The sequence below is a fragment of the Hyla sarda genome, chromosome 8 (genome assembly GCF_029499605.1).
Source record: "Hyla sarda isolate aHylSar1 chromosome 8, aHylSar1.hap1, whole genome shotgun sequence".
Taxonomy (NCBI): domain Eukaryota; kingdom Metazoa; phylum Chordata; class Amphibia; order Anura; family Hylidae; genus Hyla; species Hyla sarda.
The window spans coordinates 208,880,804-208,896,011 of NC_079196.1; the positions used below are offsets into that span (position 1 = coordinate 208,880,804).

Here is a 15,208-nt window from a genome sequence, read left to right on the forward strand (position 1 = left end):
ACCATATATATATATATATATATATATATATATATATATATATATATATATATATTGGTTTTTTTTTCCTGAACCTGCAGATTCTGTGCATTCGGAGCTTGACAAGAAGAAAAACATGCCTTAACAGGGCCACACATGTTGTATCGACTTCCTTTTATCTGCTTTATAGAGAGAATACAAAGTCTTTTCTTTTTTGTCCCAGGGAAAAATTTGGCTTATAATAAGTCTTCTTGGGCTACCTAGCCAACGTGGCGCTCTCGGTCATGTGACTTAACACATTGCATCTCTCTCTTTTTTTCTTCTCATCCTAAGGGGTAACACAAGGACTTCGACAACAGGGCTCTGTATAGACAGCAAGGCTGTACCGGACATAGTCAGCAAGATGGCATGGTTATGGATACTCAACAATCTGGAGGGGGTGAGCATGCCACCCCGGGACGGATTAACACATGTACAGCCCCCTGTATGTAACTCGGAGACGACTCAAAACCGTGTTTTTTTTTTTTTTAGTCTTTCACCTCCAGTTGTACATATTCAGAGTTAACAAAGGAAAATCCTTCAAATTCTGACTGGTCGAGGTTCCTGATGACCTCCTGGTCGGGTGGTGTTAGCACTGGTGGATGGCGGGTGAAAAATCGGTCGAAGTTCTCAGCGTTTCGGCCGCACTATGGGAGGAGGGGGGAGAAAAACAAACTATGGGAAATGTATATAAAAAAAATAATAATAATAATAATAAAAATGTAAAAAAAAAAAAAAAAAAAGGAGGGGCATTGTATTTGGAAGAAAGAAGTCTGAGGAAAAAGGTAGAAAATAAGCAAGAACATCACAGCGATGGCTTCAGATAGGACAAGGCTCAGGTGCCCTGGTGGGTACTATATACGGGCAAGACATGGAAGCATTGGAGGTTGGGGAATGGGTAGGTAAATGTAGTCAAAACAGCTGTGATGCCCCTCACAACCAATCAGATCATTGTTTCCATCAGGTGGTCTGCACCACTGAAACACTAGAATCATTGGGTGCAATAGGCAACAACATTGTTATCTGCACTAGATTCCGAACAGTAGGCTGGGAGGGTAGGATCACACTGAGGAGATTCCGAATGAAAATTGTGCTTATTTTGCACGGAATTTGCAGCAAAAATAGGCGCCAAAGTCCTATTGATAAAAAGGCTTTTTTTTTTGCGAGAATTCCAACAATAGAATGATCATGTGGATCCTTCCGGTGGAATCCAATTCCACTAGGGAACTTCCGACTTCTGGACTAAGCAGTGGAATCCCCTTGAAATCAATGGGAAGCTGCTGCAAGCATCCTTGTAGTGTGAACAGGGTCTAAGGCTGGGTTCAGAGGGCTGTTATGAAGTCAGATTAAGGGTAGGGTCACACATACGTTGCGGATTCTGTTACGAGCAGACACACAGGGATTCCTGGCCGCAGCCCTGTGTGTGCAGTAGGGTTTGGTTTGGGTTTGTTAATTAAGCACTGGGACCAGCCTCCAAACCTTACTGCACACACAAGGCTGTGGCCAGGTATCCCTGTGTGTCTGCGCGTAACAGAATCGGCAGCATATTTTCCGCAGCGTGAATGTGTGACCAGACCCTTAAAGGGGTACTCCGCCCCCAGACATCTTATCCCCTATCCAAAGAATAGGGGGATAAGATGTCTGATCGCGGGGGTCCTGCCGCAGGGGGGGGGGTGAATCTCCCTGCTGCACCTGGCATTAGTTTAGGCTCATGACGTCAAGGCCACGCCCTGCTCGTGACATCACGGCCACGCCCCCTCAATGCAAGTCTATGGGAGGGGGCGTGACGGTTGTCACGCCCCCTCCCATAGACTTGCATTGAGGGGGCATGGCCGTGACGTCACGAACGGACGTGACATTTCGAGCCTCCGCCCCGCCAGTAATTCGCCATGGAGTGAAGTTTGCTCCGTGCACCTCCGGATGTCTGGGGTACCGCAGCAAAGATCGCGGGGGTCCCGCCGCTTTGGACAGGGGATGAGATGTCTAGGGGCGGAGTACCCCTTTAAGAGTCGTCCTTTGGTTCCACTTCAATCAGCATAGAACTCTATGGCTAATCAAATATCAGGTAGTTTAGAAGATTTGGTGCAGTGTTCATAATACAGACACTAAAATATGTCCACATTACACCCATCTGAAACTAGCCCAAGACTGCCTCTTTAAGGGGATGTTCACATTGAGTAATGTGAAGGGAATCTAAGCTCGCAGAATATCACGAGTGGGGATTCCATCTGGCGGCCCCTGCCAAGATACTTTGGCAGTAGGGCTGTGCGGCCCTGCGCTGTCACCACTGACGGCAATACAGGGCGCATGGACTTCCACGCAATGAATGAACATGTTCCTTCTTTCCAAGGAACTCTGATCTGCAGCGGAAATTCCACTTTGTGAACTGAGCAGCAGCATCCCATTGAGATCAATAGAAGGCTGCTGCAAAATGAAATCCGCGCTGAATTTCCTCGTTTAAATTTAGCATTCAATTTTCGTAGTGAACATAACACTTTCAATCTTAAAGGGGTACTCCGGTGAAAACTCTTTTTTTTTTTTTTAAATCAACTGGTGCCAGAAAGTTAAACAGATTTGTAAATGACTTCTATTTAAAAATCTTAATCCTTCTAGTACTTATCCGCTGCTGTATGCTCCACAGGAAGTTCTTTTCTTTTTGAATTTCTTTTCTGTCTGACACCTCTGTCCGTGTCTGGAACTGTCCAGAGCAGGAAAAGTTTGCTATGGGGATTTGCTCCTGCTCTTGACAGTTCCTGAGATGGACAGAGGTGTCAGCAGAGAGCACTGTGGTCAGACAGAAAATAAATTATTAAAAAAAATAAAAGAAGTTCCTCTGTAGTATACAGCAGCTGATAAGTACTGGAAGGATTACGATTTTTAAATAGAAGTAATTTACAAATCTGTTTTAACGTTCTGGCACCAGTTGATTTAAAAAAAAACTAAAAAAAAAAAACTTTTTTTCACTGGAGTACCCCTTTAAAGAAATACTCCAGTGCAGGAACACCTATCCCCTATGCAAAGTATAGGGTATATTGCGGGGGGTCCAACCGTTTAGACCCCTGGCAATCTGCAGGAAGGGGGCATGTTGACCCTGCACGAAACAGAAGTCAACGCCTCCCCTTCATGTATCTCTACGGGAGAGCCGGAGATAACCGAACGCTGTTTCTCTGACTATCCCATAGAGATACCGGGGGGGGGGGGGGGGGGGGCTTCAATTAACCTATTTGATTGTACAATATACAGTGAGATAACCAAATTTTAGGTTATGGATTTTCAGTCTAATATATATTATGGATAGGGGCCATTTTCTTTAAAGGAAATCTGTCATCAGCATCACCCGCAGTAAACCTGTTACACAGGCTTGTAGTGCGGGTGATGCTGATTAAAACGCCATGTACCTTATTAAAAACCGAGCAGTGGATGTTTAGAAATCTTATAAATATATATATATTTATTTACCTGTCAATCACAGGTTGGGGCTCAGTTACGTCAGCGGGACTCGGCCGGCCATTGAAGTAAAGTTTCCTGTGATCTAAAGTTTTTACAAGTGCGCATGCGCGGGTTAACGCCAGTGTAAACTCGGAAGCGGGACTTGGCCGGCCATTGAAGTAAAGTTTCCTGTGATCTAAAGTTTTTACAAGTGCGCATGCGCAGGTTAACGCCAGTGTAAACTCGGAAGCGGGACTCGGCCGGCCATTGAAGTAAAGTTTCCTGTGATCTAAAGTTTTTACAAGTGCGCATGCGCGGGTTAACGCCAGTGTAAACTCGAAAGCGGGACTCGGCCGGCCATTGAAGTAAAGTTTCCTGTGATCTAAAGTTTTTACAAGTGCGCATGCGCGGGTTAACGCCAGTGTAAACTCGAAAGCGGGACTCGGCCGGCCATTGAAGTAAAGTTTCCTGTGATCTAAAGTTTTTACAAGTGTGCATGCGCGGGTTAACGCCAGTGTAAACTCGGAAGCGGGACTCGGCCGGCCATTGATGTAAAGTTTCCTGTGATCTAAATTTTTTTACAAGTGCGCATGCGCGGGTTAACGCTAGCGTAAACAAGCGCATGCGCACTTGTAAAAACTTTAGATCACAGGAAACCCGCTTCCGAGTCCCGCTGACGTAACTGAGCCCCAACCTGTGATTGACAGGTAAATAAATATATATATATTTATAAGATTTCTAAACATCCACTGCTCGGTTTTTAATAATGTACATGGCGTTTTAATCAGCATCACCCGCACTACAAGCCTGTGTAACAGGTTTACTGCGGGTGATGCTGATGACAGATTTCCTTTAAAAAAGACCAAGACCAGAGGCCATTTTTAGGTGTAATTTTGGGTGGTCTTCACTATATCTGATTCAATTGTTCCCCGTCCTGACCATCTGGTGTATGTAGTGCAGGGTCCTCAGGAAGGCCCCCAACCATTTGTGAGTTATCTTCCATGTACAGCCGACTTAGAAAATAAGAATATAGTCGCCCACAGAGCACAGAGACGATATACAGATCTGAAGCCATCAAGACTTCTTTACATTGAAAAGTGACATAGATACAAAAAACAGAAAGACAACATAAAAGCAACACATGGGAACTGGCAGAGGATGTGATCGATCAGATTTGTCACAGGGGGGCCATGTACCTGTTAACTAACAGCTAAGCGAACACGGAAATGGCGGGGGAGGCATATAACACATGCAGCCTGAATTAACAGGACTTTACTGTCAGAAGGTCCTTCCAGTGACAAAAAAAAAACGTGCACATCTTAAAGGGGTACTCCGCTGCTCAGCGTTTGGAACAAACAGTTCCGAACGCAGGAGCTGGCGTCGGGAGCTTGTGAGACGTCACGCCGGTTCCCTCAATGCAAGTCTATGGGAGGGGGCATGACTGCCGTCACGCCCCCTCCCATAGACTTGCATTGAGGGAGCGGGCGTGAAGTCATGAGGGGACGGGGCTATGACGTCACGAGCTGCCGGTGCCGGCTCCAGCGTTCGGAACAGTTTGTTCCAAAAGCTGAGCAGCAGAGTACCCCTTTAAGGAGCTGGATATGCAGATAAAGAGCGATTGCATGTTACTTTATATTTATAGGTGGTGCACACAGAACCCAACTATAAATATGGCATGAGCTGCACTTTATAAAAAGAAAATGCAAAGAATGATAAAAAAAATTAAAAAAAAAAAAAAAAAAAGGTCTTAAAATTTAAGGGATTATCCAGGAAAAAACTTGTATTTATTAATTTATCAACTGGCTCCAGAAAGTTAAACAGATTTGTAAATTACTTCTATTAAAAAATCTTAATCCTTTCAGTACTTATGAGCTGCTGAAGTTGAGTTGCTCTTTTATGTCTACGTGCTCTCTGATGACACGTGTCTCGGGAGCTGTCCAGAGTAGAAGCAAATCCCCATAGGAACTGCACAGAGCAGAAGAGGTTTGCTATGGGAATTTGCTTCTATGCTGGACAGCTCCCGAGACACGTGTCATCAGAGAGCACTTAGACAGAAAAGAACAACTCAACTTCAGCAGCTGATAATTATTGGAAGGATTAAGATTTTTTTAATAGAAGTAATTTACAAATGTTTAACTTTCTGGAGCCAGTTGATCTAAAAAAATTTTTTTGCCTGGAATACCCCTTTAAATTTTTAAGATTTGGGGGGCTCCTCATGGGCGGGACGGGAGTAAATTTTTTTCTTTTCTGAGCTACTTGTGGTCTAGTGGATTGCGGTCACCTGTTAACTTCCCAATGAGGCCTCATATGAATTTACGATTGGCGTTGCTCTTTAAGGTGGTACTGGAGATTACAACTTATTCTTTAAAGGTGGTATTTTTTAAGATTGGGCAGTGAAAAAAACAATCTTTGCTAGGGCCGCCTCAAAAACATAAAAAATACTTCTGAGTTCTTAGAAAGTGGCAGCTGGTTGCTAAAGGTTGTGATAATAACGCTACCCAACTTTTCTTGAGTTCTGCTAAATTTAAGCTTCGAAATAGTCTCGTGTGCGGCACGTCTAGAGGTTATAGGCTCTGGAAATCCTTAAGGCACGAAAATTAGTTCCCTAATTTCAGAGGTGATGCAGGAATAGAGAAGCAGAGCTAATTTCTTTAAAACACAGTGCCACAGCTGTCTTCTGGCTGTATTTGTTATTGTAACTTGACTGCATTCAACTAAATGGAACAGAGATGCAATACCAAACTTGGTTGGGGAACAGTGCCCTAGTGTATAGGTAATCTTATAAAATCCACAAAATCCATAAAACGCCTCAAGACCCTAAAATTAGTTCCCAATTTATTAAGGGGTGATAAGCTAAAGCTAGGTTCACACGGCCGTTGTCCCCCCCGTCCCGATTTTCCCCCCTCAATATTGCACAAACGGACCATACTACTAACTGATGCAAACTGATGCAAAGGGATGCCACTAAAATTTTGTGGCTTCCTTTTGCATCAGTTTTTCATCCGTTACTACGAAAAGTCAGCCGCTTACAGACTCACGCAGCCATGGGTATTACTACTCCCATCATGGAACAGACTCGTCGGGTACGGGGATGATCGGCGGGGAATGGAGTGACATGACCCTGCTGTGCGATGTGACTGCGCACGGAGATGATGCGGAGCGGGGGTCGGGGGGAATGAAGTGAGATTCTTCACAGCAGAAGTTTAAAAACCCCGCCGAGAGCCATGAATGGCCACTCGGTGCCGACCATTCAGGGCTCCCAGCGAGGGATTTAAAAATGAAAGTACAAGACAGTATATACATCGCAGGGGAGCGGAGCATGCTGCTTGCTCCCCTGGTTAATAGTTTATGATCTGATCGCATTGGGGCTCAGAAGTGAGACCCTGTGCGATCAATCCTCAGCCCCTGTACTACTACCCCCAACATAGAACAGACTGTTTCATGATGGAGATAGTAGTAGTTCAAGCACTACTGTAGTCTACCCAGCTGCCGCCTGCAGATTCCTGCAGCCGGGGGGGGGGGAGGAACTACTACTCCCATCATTAAAAAAGAGTCTGTTCCATGATGGGGGTAATAGTAATCCCGCAGCACTGCAGGAGTCTGCTGCTTTCACCTCTTCTTAGAATGCCCAAAAGTAATAACAGTTCAAAAACGGATATTATAAACTGGGTGCAAACGGATGACATTAAAGGCTCGTCCGTTTACCATAGATTTCAATGTTAAATTTAATATATCCGTTTTTAACCCGTTATTTTTGGCGGAGAAAAAAATACTGCATGAAGCGTCTTTTCTCCACTGAAAATAACAGAATAGGAACCAAACAAGTGCAAACGGGTGCCAAAATTAATTGACATCAATGGGATCGATTTACTGCCGTTTGCAAAAGGCTTGAATGGATTTGAGAACGGGCAAGAATTAATGGGGACAGACGTTAATGTGAACGAGCCCTAAGTTCTTCCAAAAACTGTGCCACCTCTGTTCTTAGACTGTGTGCGGTGTTGCAACTTGTCTTGATTAAATTCAATGGGATGCAGCGGTCATATCACACACAACCTGAGGACAGGTGTGGCGCTGTTTACCAAATAAATTAGCTGTTTTTAATTCTGTATAACAGCTTTAAGTCTTCTGGTAATGGTAGGTCCATGCCCCCATCCCCTCTATGTGGGGTCTTTGGAAGAAGGGACAATACCTCTGGGGGTCAGATCATAAGTTGGGGTAGGTTACAATCATAATGCACGGCCAGAACTAGAGGACTGCAATGGGACTGAGGATTCGCAGTGCCAGATATAAAACTTGCGGGAGTGGGCAGGCATAGAACATCCAGTGGGTCCTGCAAATCTCTGAAATGCCACAAGGGGGCGATGAAGTGGCACTAGGGGGCGATGAAGTGGCACTAGGGGGCGATGAAGTGGCACCAGGGGGCGATGAAGTGGCACCAGGGGGCGATGAAGTGGCACCAGGGGGCGATGAAGTGGCACCAGGGGGCGATGAAGTGGCACCAGGGGGCGATGAAGTGGCACCAGGGGGCGATGAAGTGGCACCAGGGGGCGATGAAGTGGCACCAGGGGGCGATGAAGTGGCACCAGGGGGCGATGAAGTGGCACCAGGGGGCGATGAAGTGGCACCAGGGGGCGATGAAGTGGCACCAGGGGGCGATGAAGTGGCACCAGGGGGCGATGAAGTGGCACCAGGGGGCGATGAAGTGGCACCAGGGGGCGATGAAGTGGCACCAGGGGGCGATGAAGTGGCACTAGGGGGCGATGAAGTGGCACTAGGGGGCGATGAAGTGGCACTAGGGGGCACTATCTCTGAAAACTGTGACAACATGTTTGCGGAAGCAGGCGGGATTGGAAACACATGTTGCAGGAGTGGGAGGGAGTGGAACATACACCTTACGGGAGCGGGCGATCATGGTCAGAAATCCAGCAGGATCGGGATTAACAGTCAAGCGCAGGACTCTAGTCTGAACTAATTTTGGGTGGAAATTGGAGAAATCTGTTCTTAAAGGCACCCCGAGCTGTAAAGTATTGGTAATCTTCATGAGAGCTGCACGGGGTCAATAGAGAACGAGTTACGGAGTCTCACGTGCCACCTCTGCCGTGGAGACGTCTCCGCTTAGTTATCACCAGCCGGCGGGCTCCTCCTCTCCCTCTCTTATTTACACATTTACCTTCATGCTTGCCTGACTGTGACAAACTGTCCCAGACACCCTGCGCTTACGAGAAGGTGCTAAATGGGACAAGATGAGATTCGCCGTGAGAGCATGTGTAATTAGAGCATAGGAAAGGAAGGGAGGGGGCCACTCTAAGACTTACTGTAACATCACCCACCCTGCACATCAGGCGCTGCCGATACAGCCAGCCTCCATGGAAAGGGTTATACGCCCGCCGCTTCATACCCGCGCAATTACATTTGATCCCGAGAACTCCCCTATTCGCTGGGCAGTGAGGCGGAACGAAGAGCCGAAAAATTAAAGAACTTATCCACTGTTATGCATAATGCAAGATCTAAAGGGGAGGGACATGTACCAAGGGGGAGGGGTCACGGCCTACAACCCTGCACAATAAAATTGTGGGTGGGGGATGAGTAATAAAAATATTTCCATCTATTAAAAAAAATCATAATATAAACTGCTCAAAAAAATAAAGGAACACTTAAAGGGGAACTCCAGTGGAAACAAGTAGAAAACAAATGTTTCCAAATCAACTGGTGCCAGAAAGTTAAACAGATTTATAAATTACTTCTATTAAAAAATCTTAATCCTTCCAGTAGTTATTAGCTGCTATATAAAAAAGAGAAATTTGTGAATTTATTTTCTGTCTGACCACAGTGCTCTCTGCTGACACCTCTGTCTATGTCAGGAACTGTCCAGATTAGAAGCAAATCCCCATAGCAAACCTATCCTGCTCTGGACAGTTCCTGACACGGACAGAGGTGTCAGCAGAGAGCACTGTGGTCAGATTGGAAAGAACTTCACAAATTTCTATGTAGTATCCAGCAGCTGATAAGTACTAGAAGGGTTAAGATTTTTAAATAGAAGTAATTAACAAATCTGTTTAACTTTCTGGCCCCAGTTGATTTAAAAAAAAAAAAAATATGTTAAAAAGGTAATTGCCGATACCGATAACGTCCAAAATCGGGAATATCGCCCGATAATATCGGCCAAACCAATAATTGGTCGATCCCTAGCCAGAGCCCTGCAAAATGACCTCCAGCAGGCCACAAATGTGCATGTGTCCACTCAAACGGTCAGAAACAGACTCCATGAGGGTGGTATGAGGGCCCGACGTCCACAGGTAGGGGTTGCGCTTACAGCCCAACACCGTGCAGGACGTTTGGCATTTGCCAGAGAACACCAAGATTGGCAAATTCGCCACTGGCGCCCTGTGCTCTTCACAGATAAAAGCAGGTTCACACTGAGCACATGTGACAGAGTCTGGAGATGCCGTGGAGAACGTTCTGCTGCCTGCAACATCCTCCAGCATGACCGGTTTGGCTGTGGGTCAGTAATGGTGTGGGGTGGCATTTCTTTGGTGGGCCGCACAGCTCTCCATGTGCTTGACAGAGGTAGCCTGACTGCCATTAGGTACCGAGATGAGATCCTCAGACACCTTGTGAGACCATATGCTGGTGCGGTTGGCTCTGGGTTCCTCCTAATACAAGACAATGCTAGACCTCATGTGGCTGGAGTGTGTCAGCAGTTCCTGCAAGAGGAAGGCATTGATGCTATGGACTGGCCGCCCGTTCCCCAGACCTGAATCCGATTGAGCACATCTGGGACGTCTCACTCCATCCACCACAGACTGTCCAGGAGTTGGCGGATGCTTTAGTGCAGATCTGGGAGGACATCCCTCAGGAGACCATCCTCCACCTCATCAAGAGCATGCTCAGGTGTTTTAGGGAGGTCATACGGTCATGCTGGGAGTTGTAGTTTTGCAACATCTGGAGGTCCAAAATTTTGAGATCACTGATCTTTTATGTGGTCTAGGTTTCCCAGTTCAATAAGACTTGGAACCAACGAGTAGCTGAAATTATATGGGCAATGCCAATGCTATACATTATACGTGCGCCCATTCATAGAGGTGGATGATGTAGAATCCATGGTCAGGGGCAGGGGGTCTACTAGAGCTGGTAATGTTGGCTTGTGATGCCTTGGTGATTCTGTTACCGCAGTCATACGTGAGGCCGTGGGTTGTATTTTGCGGCGTTATGTAATAGCGCCACTTCGCATTATATACCTTTCAGAAGGAGGCAACAAAACAGATGGTACATTTTTAATAAATGTAACTGCAAACTACAAAGATTAAATTATTCAGACCGCTGCTGTCTTGTAAACTGTCAGAATGCCTCAGCTTCTTCTGCTCACGCTAAAATAGGTCACAGAAAGGCAAACAGGAGCCGGGGAGGGGTAAGTTATGTGACCTGACCGCTGCCGCCACCTGCTCGCTCTCCTCTCACTATCCCATTGCCATACATAGAACGTGGGAGGGTGGAGGAGGGTCAGTGCTAGATCGCAAGCTCCTGTGACAACTGCAAAGCCTATAACCTATAGATTGTTAGTAAATACCCTGCTGCTTATGGCGTCCTATTTCTGATCACTATGAATCCCCAAATATGTACCAACGTCACATGAGGGTCCCTATTGGATTACTATGGATTCCGTCATTGCGTCCATCATTCAGATGCAGAGCCTATAACCTCTAGATGGTTAGAACATCACCTGTGCTTACTTACATAGCATCCTATTTCTGATCTACCAATGCCACATGACAGTCCCCATTGGCCTACCATGGATTCCGTCATGGCGTCCATCATTCAGATGGGAAGAATAGAGATGCACTGAAAATTCAAATGTGGACAGAGCCTAATACAGTCAGTACTGATCAGTCACAAGGGTCGGAGAAAGGCATGGAAGGAGCGGAAGTCATGTGGTTGGTAAAAACCGGAGATGACCGGGCGAAAAGTGAAGAATGGTTGACTCCTAAGCTGGCATGGTTGCCAGAGCTATGATACTGGATGCCGCCATTTTGTTGGCTAAGCCAAGAATGAGATTGCAACCAGCCAAGAACCATAAAAATTCCTAGAGAAGGAACAGCCCTTTAAGGATATTATACGTGACTGGTTGCTATAAAATTATTAAGCTGACTATCAAGAACGTCGGTGTCATTAAAAAAAAAATGGTTGACTCCACTGCTGTGGACGAGTCCACCATAAAAACCATGGTCATTGGTCTCGGGTTAGTTCTGTCTCCAGGAAGAGGGTTTGGATTGCTCTTCTTCTATGTGGGGGCCAAAAATGAAGTCAAAGTACTAAGAGCCTTTCCACTGATCACTACCATTGCAAATCGGCAAGACTGCTCCGACACTGGACACCAAGCGCGGCACAACATAAACATACTGTGCACAGACATACACAAAACTGGTCACCGACACATACAGAGTGAGAAAGTGAAGTAACGCACACAGATGAAGAGTGCTGAAGAGACGCAAAACATACACCACACATCCACAGTGTTCACAAAGGCACAGACACACAGGACTCGGCATATGGACACTCAGCACCAAACTTACCGCCTTTGGCTTATATGGAGGTTGCACCTCCTTTCTTTCCAGTTTCTCCCAGTCTATGTATCGGAAGAAAGCATGGTCTTTAATGTCTCGTTCCCCTTCTGGTCCACAGCCAAGCCGCTTGGCGGGGTGCTTGGTCATAAGCTGCATAAAAAATTTACAGAAAAATAAAAAATGGTAAGAGAATGGAAACACTGGACTGTCCCAAAGAATTGTCCTCCTTACTGGGTGGATAGCCTCAAGGAGAATCGGTACCTTACAATATCTTATGTAAGGAGTGGAGAGGTGATTCCCCTGCTTAGAAGATCTTCATGATTCATTACAGAAAACGGACCCAGTGTATAAATAGGAAAAGATTTTAGTGATGAAACATAGAGACAGAGTAAAACAGAAAGAGTGCGCACAAGTAAAAGAGAGAGAGAGTGCGCAAGGAAATCCAGAAAGAGTGCGCGCAAGTAAAAGAGGAAACATGAGCAGAGCAAAGAGCACATCACAGAGATAAAGAGTCCACAAGTGAAATAGAGGTAAAGATTGCATGAGTGGAACAGAGTGAGCACACAGGCAAAACAGTTTGAGCGTGCAAGCAAAACAGAGTGAGGTGTGTGCATACCAGTAAAAGAGAAAACACGAGTGAGACAAAGAGCACATGACTGACACAGACAAGAGAGCCCACAAGTAAAATAGAGGTAAAGAATGCATGAGTGGAAAAGATTGAGCGAGCAACCAAAACAGTCGAGTGTGCATGCAAAACAGAGTCAGCGCGCAATCAAAACAAAGAGTGCACACAAGCAAAAGGAAACACAAGCGAAACAAAATGCACATGACTGAAGGCAAACTCTGAATTCCCAGCCACTGGAAGGGGATTCGGACCACCACCGCAACGACTAACTACCCCACGCCCCCCCCCCCCCATCGCATCCACTCACCACCCGCCCCCCCCCCCCCCTTCCAATAATGGCACGACCAGTGAAGAACAACCATTCATGCCAATATATATGGAAGATGAGCACAGCAATTTTACACGGGGGCAGGTGTTGATATCGATTGTTTAGGGCACAATAGTCTCCAAACTACTTGGTTTAGTCGGCTGAATGACTGTGTCTTGGTCAGTGGTTCTCAACCTTTTTGGCGACTGTACCCCCAAAGGCTGAAAGTATATTCGCTGGTACCCCTCGCACGTAAATTCACGAGAGGGGTACCCGCAGACAAAAGGAGTGTGCTTACCTTTATACTAATGCGATACTTAATCCCCTTTTGCCACTATTCCCCCCTTCATCATAATCCCCTTGTGCCATTATAATCCGATATGGCAAACGGGGATCAGAGGGAGGGGGGAATAATAGCACAAGGTGATTAAAATGGAGGAGATATAATAACACAAGGGGATTAAGATGGAGGGGGAATAATAACACAAGGGGATAAAGATGGAGGGGGAATAATAACACAAGGGGATAAAGATGGAGGAGGAATAATGGCACAAGGGGATTCAAATGGAGGGGGAATAATGGCACAAGGGGATTAAGATGGAGGGGGAATAATAGCACAAGGTGATTAAAATGGAGGAGGAATAATAACACAAGGGGATAAAGATGGAGGAGGAATAATGGCACAAGGGGATTCAAATGGAGGGGGAATAATGGCACAAGGGGATTAAGATGGAGGGGGAATAATGGCACAAGGGGATTAAAATGGAGGAGGAATAATAACACAAGGGGATAAAGATGGAGGAGGAATAATGGCACAAGGTGATTAAAAAGGAGGAAGAATAATAACAAGGGGATTAAAATGGAGGGGGAATAATAGCAAAAGGGGATTAAGATGGAGGGGGAATAATGGCACAAGGGGATTAAGATGGAGGGGGAATAATGGCACAAGGGGATTAAAATGGAGGAGGAATAATAACACAAGGGGATAAAGATGGAGGAGGAATAATGGCACAAGGGGGATAAAGATGGAGGAGGAATAATAACACAAGGGGATAAAGATGGAGGAGGAATATTAACACAAGGGGATTAAAATGGAGGAGGAATATTAACACAAGGGGATTAAAATGGAGGAGGAATAATAACACAAGGGGATAAAGATGGAGGAGGAATAATAACACAAGGGGATAAAGATGCAGAGGGAATAATAACACAAGGGGATAAAGATGGAGGAGGAATAATAACACAAGGGGATAAAGATGGAGGGGGAATAATAACACAAGGGGATTAAGATGGAGGAGGAATAATAACACAAGGGGATAAAGATGGAGGGGGAATAATAGCACAAGGGGATAAAGATGGAGGAGGAATAATAACACAAGGGGATAAAGATGGAGGGGGAATAATAACACAAGGGGATAAAGATGGAGGAGGAATAATAACACAAGGGGATTAGGATGGAGGGGGAATAATAACACAAGGGGATAAAGATGGAGGAGGAATAATAACACAAGGGGATAAAGATGGAGGGGGAATAATAACACAAGGGGATAAAGATGGAGGGGGAATAATAACACAAGGGGATAAAGATGGAGGAGGAATAATAACACAAGGAGATAAAGATGGAGGAGGAATAATAACACAAGGGGATAAAGATGGAGGAGGAGGAATAATAACACAAGGGGATAAAGATGGAGGGGGAATAATAACACAAGGGGATGAAGATGGAGGAGGAATAATAACACAAGGGGATTAAGATGGAGGAGGAATAATAACACAAGGGGATGAAGATGGAGGAGGAATAATAACACAAGGGGATAAAGATGGAGGAGGAATAATAACACAAGGGGATAAAGATGGAGGAGGAATAATAACACAAGGGGATTAAAATGGAGGAGGAATAATAACACAAGGGGATAAAGATGGAGGAGGAATAATAACACAAGGGGATTAAAATGGAGGGGGAATGATGGCACAAGGGGATTAAGATGGAGGGGGAATGATGGCACAAGGGGATTAAAATGGAGGGGGAATAATAACACAAGGGGATTAAGATGGAGGGGGAATGATGGCACAAGGGGATTAAGATTTTTTTTTTCACTTTACCCGCCCTGTTCGTCTCGTGTGGCCTGTTCGTGTATGCAGCGTGTCCCGTTCGGCGGGGCCGCACTGACATCAGGGGAATTCACACGTCTCCCCGCAACCACGCAGATCCCTTAGCCACAGCCGCAACTCCGGGCACGCTACTGTACAGAGAGCTGCTGCGGCCAT

General features: G+C 45.7%; 1 protein-coding gene across 2 annotated transcripts in view; it reads right to left on the bottom strand.

Annotated features, from left to right (window-relative positions):
- PRKCB (protein kinase C beta) overlaps positions 1 to 15,208 on the bottom strand; it is a 262,417-nt gene that overhangs the window by 14,845 nt on the left and 232,364 nt on the right. Inside the window, exons 16-17 of one of the 2 annotated variants that reach the window (XM_056536492.1) lie at positions 12,018 to 12,158; positions 114 to 665 (exon numbers count right to left, since the gene is read on the bottom strand). In XM_056536492.1, the coding sequence (XP_056392467.1) occupies positions 507 to 665; positions 12,018 to 12,158 (300 nt within the window). In that variant the 3' untranslated portion in view covers positions 114 to 506. Of the gene's footprint in view, positions 1 to 113; positions 666 to 12,017; positions 12,159 to 15,208 lie in introns of those variants that run through there. The other variant, XM_056536493.1, reaches the window with a different exon arrangement.